General features: G+C 41.7%; 1 protein-coding gene across 1 annotated transcript; it reads left to right on the top strand.

The window, feature by feature from the left end:
* The first annotated feature begins 718 nt into the window (after positions 1 to 718).
* LOC134282818 (uncharacterized) lies at positions 719 to 1,692 on the top strand. Its single transcript, XM_062765211.1, has one exon. It carries the CDS (start codon positions 816 to 818, stop codon positions 1,665 to 1,667), a length of 852 nt encoding a protein of 283 aa, XP_062621195.1. The 5' UTR covers positions 719 to 815; the 3' UTR covers positions 1,668 to 1,692.
* Positions 1,693 to 6,142: the final 4,450 nt, after the last annotated feature.

The following is a 6,142-nucleotide window of genomic DNA, read 5'->3' as shown; positions in this document are numbered from 1 at the left end:
ATCTCTTGATAAAACACGCTTCAAGAAGCATGCTACTTTTTCGCATGTTTACATTACGGAGACTTCTTGATGAAATTAAAAATTGCACATTAGAAGCGCAAAAAGATCTATGATATTTTACCTATCGCTACAGTAATCATGAAACATCACTTTTAAATTATTTTGGAGGGCATATGGCAGTTTTATAGCCATTTATTTTATCATTTATTTGATCATCGCGTAAAAACAAAGCCAAGGCTGTGAACATTATTGAAGGTCATGGAGCACCGACCTGTTAAAATTTATGTATTTACACAGAAATTTCTGAAAATAGTCTAAAATGGTTTTAGATGCTGCTGGAAATTGCCTACACGTACAAGGACAAAAGTATTCAAATGGTAATAGCTTTATAAGAATGGAAGGATTAGCATTTTTAATTATCAACTCCTGCCATATCTCAATACCCCAGTTAACGCATGGACGTTGCGTCTATGGATTTTGTATTGTTTCCATACCTGATCGCTAACATTTATTTTAAGATCTCTTGTAAAAGAGTTCCCACAAGAGCATCACATGGCAGGTGTTGTCATAATGATGTTCTTTACTGTTAAAACCTATTTAGCCACATGTTTTTCTGAGGTTTTTTATGGAAGAAAAAGGTGTCCATCCCGTACATCATGCCACCTTTTTTTTGTGTTAATAAATGTTCTTTACAATGAAACTGCCACCTTTTTTTTGTGTTAATAAAATTAATGATGAAATTTGAACCAACTCTTCCACAAATGGCGTCGCCGGTATTTTTCTAAAGGTGGTGGTGGAGAGAAAGCAGCATCAAGATGAGCAAAAAGGAAGTCAAGGCCCAGCTGGAGGCCCTGAGGGCTGAACTTGAAAAGGTCAAGCTGGAGAAGAATACAACAACAGAGGGAGGACAACAGCTTGTGTTTGCCCCAAAGCTGCGGAAAGTGGAAAAGTTCTCGGGGAAGAAAGGTCAAGGAGTATCTGTGTACGAGTTCACGGAGGAGATGACCAGAATCCTTAAAGCACGTCCTACACCGCAGGAAGAACAAGTAGATTTTGTCCTTAGTCATCTTGAGGGACCTGCGAAAGAAGAGATGCGATTTCGCCCAACAGAAGAGAAAAAGAGTCCGGAAGCTGTCCTGGAGATTCTGAAAGAAGTTTTTGGCGAACGAGCAACTGTGTCTGAACTATTATCTGAGTTCTATAACTCTAAACAATCACGTAGTCAGTCTCTACAAGACTTCTCAGTAGAATTGATGGGAAAACTCGAGCGAATTCGGAGGGTAGACAAATCCCGTGTGAAAGAAAGAGACTCTATGTTACGGGACCAGCTAGCAGAAAATGTTCATGAGCCGTGGCTCCGTAGAGAACTGAAAAGAATTGTCCGCACAAATGAAACAATGACTTTTCATGACTTAAGAGAAGAAGCCATTGTCCTAGCCCAAGATCAAGAGGAGCCGAAAAAGAAAACAGAAGCCACACTGTATGCAGAAAAAGCAAGTAATCATGATGACGATGTGAAAGAACTCATCAAGACTCTTAGAAACGAAATGAGTGACTTGAGGAAAGAGCTATCCGACATAAAAGGAGCACGCTCAAAGACAGTACAGTGTTACCACTGCAAAGAGAAGGGGCACATAAAGAGAAATTGCCCCAAGAAGGGAAACTAGTGGCGCCCACTGCAGAGAGCCGTGCAGTGGGTTCAACAATTGGCTCGAACAGTTATAACGTAATTGCACCTTGTCCAACAGTAGACATCACTATTAGCAATATAGACATTAAATGTTTATTAGACACTGGTTCTATGGTGAGCACTATCACAGAGTCATTTTATGATAAATATTTGTCAACTATTCCTATGATTCAAGAACAATTTATAACTCTAAGAGCAGCTAATGGACTGGATATCCCTTATATAGGATATATTGAAACGGATATAGTGGTGCATGGACACACAGTGAAAGACCGTGGAATTCTGATTGTCAAGGATGTGAGTGACAGGAAGGTACCTGGGCTTATAGGTATGAACATTATCTCGCAGTGTTGCGACCTGTTCCGGTCTGATGTCCCACATATTAACACAATCGAGGCCAAAGCAAGAGTTGGGGATGTGAAGGGCTTTGCTAGGATTTCTGCAAACGAGGATGTGTGTATTCCATCGAACTCGGTATCCTTCGTCAACGTTGTTGGACCTCATTGTAAACCTGGACGTAAACAAACTGTGTGCATCGAGCCAATAGTAAACAACATTGGGGTTATAGCATTAAACTCTGTGTGTGCCAGTGACAGACAAACTTTTCCCATCCAAGTCATGAATCCAAGGGACACTGATGTTTGGTTGAAGAAGAATAGTCGTGTGGCTCTAGTGTCTGAATGCGACGTTGACACAGCACCTCGAGCTAAAGCGGAGTTTCTGTCTACAGGAGTAAGGGAGGAAACGGTTGTACTGCATGATGACATAACTGGAGATCCACCAGCTTTTGATGCATCCTCACTTGTCCCAGAAAACATGGAATGCACTTCAGAAGAAAGACAGAAAATTTTAGACCTATTCTCAAGGAATTCTGACGTATTTGTGAAGAATGACCTGGACTTGGGCTGCACTGAGACTGTTAAGCACCGCATTAATTTAACAGATGGAGAGCCTATAAGCATGCCTTACAGAAGAATACCACCAAACCAGTATCAAGAAGTTAAAAAACACATACAAAAACTTCTGGAGAAGGACATAATCCAGCCGAGCAAGAGCCCTTATGCTGCGCCCATAGTCATTGCACGCAAGAAGGACAATACCATTAGACTATGTGTGGACTACAGGAAGTTAAACCACCGCACGATTCGAGACGCCTTTCCCCTCCCACGCATTGAGGAGTCTCTTGATGCCCTTCATGGATCTACACTGTTTAGCACCATGGACCTGGCAAGTGGCTTCCATCAGATAGCAATGCATCCAGACGACCAACACAAAACTGCTTTCTCGACTCCTTTCGGTTTATATGAATATCGACGCATGCCATTTGGCCTCTGCAATTCACCAGCGAGTTTCCAAAGATTAATGCAGCAGATCTTCAGCGACACAGTTTTCCAGATTTTACTGGTTTACCTCGATGATATAGTGGTATACTCTAGGACCTTAGATGAACATCTACAGAGGTTAGACCTGGTGTTTGCAAAGCTACGGGAACATGGCCTTAAACTCAATCCACGTAAATGCCATTTTTTTCAACAGGAAGTGCAGTATCTAGGTTACACAGTCTCCAAGGAGGGGATTTCTGCATCTGAGGACAAAGTAAAAGTTGTAAAGGATTGGCCACTTCCTATGACGCTTAAGGAACTGAGAGGATTTTTGGGATTCTCAAGCTACTATCGTAGATTTGTATCGAAATATGCTCATACTGCAAAGCCATTGTATGGACTGATAGCCACTTTCAACAGGAATAATCCTCAAAAGACTAATGGACAACTGAAACATTTATGGACACCAGAGTGTTCCACTGCATTCAACATGCTGAAAGATAAGCTGACATCCACAGATGTGTTGGGGTTTGCAGATTACTCCAAACCATTCGTCCTGGAGACAGACGCAAGTTTGAATGGGTTGGGTGCTGTTCTGATGCAGGAGCAGGAAGGAAAACGTCGTGTCATTGCCTATGCTAGTCGCACACTCCGTCCTACAGAGCGCAACGACTCTAACTATAGCTCTGCTAAACTTGAACTGCTTGCAGTTAAATGGGCTGTGACTGAAAAGTTTAAGGATTATCTATGGGGATCAACATTTGAAATCCTGACAGACAATAACCCCATAAGTTATCTCCAAACAAGCGCAAAACTGGGAGCTACTGAACAACGTTGGGCCATGCAACTAGCACAATATAACTTTACCATCAAGTACCGACCTGGAAAAGAAAACACTGCGGCTGATGCCTTGTCAAGAATTTCCAGATGTGATTCCATTTCATCCATTGTGCCAAATACATGCAGTGCACTTTCCTGTGAGATTAGAGTTAAGGCCCTTGCATCAGCAATCAAGGGATGTGAAGACCGTGCTAAGACACTACATCCGACAGCAGTATGTTCTAGTGTGTTTTCGTTCCCCAGTTATGACCTAGAAGATATCATCAAAATGCAGAGCCAGGACCCTGTTATCTCACGTTTCATGAAGTATTTCCTTATTGGACAAAAGCCGACTAAGAAAGAAAGGGAGGGAGAAACACGAGTTGTTATTGACATGCTTAGACAATGGGAGAGGATGGAGTTAAGACAAGGTCGCCTATATCGCAGAGTAAACGACCCCCAACAAGGCCAGTTGCAACAGCTTGTGTTACCTAAGTGTTTACAAGACCAAATTATGGCCCAACTCCATAAGCAGTCAGGACATCAGGGTGTAGACAGGACAGTCAGTCTAGTGAGATCTAGATTTTACTGGACTGGAATGTATGCTGACATCAGCGAGTACTGCAAGTCATGTGAAAGGTGCAATTCAGCGAAACTACCACACTTGCGAATGCGGTTACCTATGAACCACCTTCTAGCCACGAAACCAAATGAGATTGTAGCCATGGATTTCACTCTTCTAGAAAAGTCATCAGATGGCAGGGAAAATGTTCTAGTTCTAACTGATGTTTTCTCCAAATTTTCTATCGCAATCCCGACTAGGGACCAGACAGCAGTAACAACAGCCAAGGTTCTCATGAGAGAATGGTTCATGAAGTATGGAGTGCCAGAGCGCATACATTCTGATCAGGGCAGAAACTTTGAGGGATCTCTGATAGCTGAGCTTTGTAAGATGTACAAGGTGAAGAAGACTCGCACAACACCTTATTACCCCCAGGGTAATGGACAATGTGAACGGTTCAACCGAACGCTTCATGATCTTTTGCGCTCATTAACTCCACGTGAAAAAAGACATTGGCCAGACCACTTACCAGAGCTGCTGTTTGTATACAATTCCACAGTACACTCTTCAACAGGTTTCACACCTTTTTACCTGTTTCTGGGAAGAAATCCACGCTTACCTGTTGACTCCATGCTTCTTTTTGAGGAGGAAGGGGAAGAGGATGAAGTTAACCTTCATGAATTTGTGGAACAGCATGCCCAGCGATTGAAGACCGCATACGAAAAAGCAGGGGAGAAACTTCGGGCAAAGGCAAAAGACCGTGAAGGTGACAGAAAGGAAATGGCAACACATGATCTTCCTATTGGTACTACTGTCCTCTTAAGAAACCGTGTTCTAGGACGTAACAAGATACAGGATGCTTGGGGATCAAAGGAATATATGGTTGTAAAACGAGTAGACCCAGACCGTTATGTTTACCAAGTGGAGCCAAGAGATGGGACAACAGACACACGCATAGTAAACCGCGTGAACATCAATCCTAAAACAGGGCCATCGAACATTGATCAGAAGCCAAAAGCGCCCCAAGAGAACCTAACAACAGTTAGAAAAGAATCGGACGAAAGGTCGTTGGATGAAGACTCATCAGACGAGGATTACGAGATTGTAACAAAAAGGTCATCGCCACTTCGCAGATCTGGTCGTTCTACAGCCGGACAACACACAAATCCCAACAGGCTGCCATGTTCAGTGATTAGAACCTAATTTTGTGTACAAGTCATTTTCGAGATGTATACCGACTGTATTTTTTAGTTATCTAGAATTTGCTTATTTTTTGAGTAGATTTGATTAATTGCAGTTAATTGTTAGGTTGTGATGTTTAAAATTGTATTTTTCATTTGTTTTTCTTTTACAACATACATTTAAAAAACTGCCAATGTTTCTATGCTCGTATTAATATGTGGTGTATTTTTTTTACAAAGACTTGTGTATATAAGGCCGTTTTTCCTGTAACAAGGGCCGTTACATGGTTAAGCAGGGGAGAATGTAGTAGAGTGCACCGGAACATATTTTTCCGTCAGTCCGGGCTTTAATTTTAGGCATTGTAAAAGAGTTCCCCTCACATGGCAGGTGTTGTCAGATGTTCTTTACTGCCTATTTAGCCACATGTTAGGTTTCCATGTACACTGCCACCTTTTTTTTGTGTTAATAAAATTAATGATGAAATTTGAACCAACTCTTCCACATAAGGAAAAGAAAAATCGTATATTTTAATGCTGAACACTTTTAAAAATGTTTTAGGTCTTAATT

This window comes from Saccostrea cucullata, unplaced genomic scaffold (genome assembly GCF_032062105.1).
Source record: "Saccostrea cucullata isolate Sc308-1 unplaced genomic scaffold, CSIRO_AGI_Scuc_v1 ctg9374, whole genome shotgun sequence".
NCBI classification, from domain to species: Eukaryota; Metazoa; Mollusca; class Bivalvia; order Ostreida; family Ostreidae; genus Saccostrea; species Saccostrea cuccullata.
Note: the sequence above shows the minus strand (reverse complement) of the source record. Positions and strands in the feature narration are given on the sequence as shown.

Bases quoted from the DNA above. Each gene is read 5' to 3' on its own strand.
- LOC134282818 (XM_062765211.1), top strand. From the start codon at position 816: ATGAGCAAAAAGGAAGTCAAGGCCCAGCTGGAGGCCCTGAGGGCTGAA.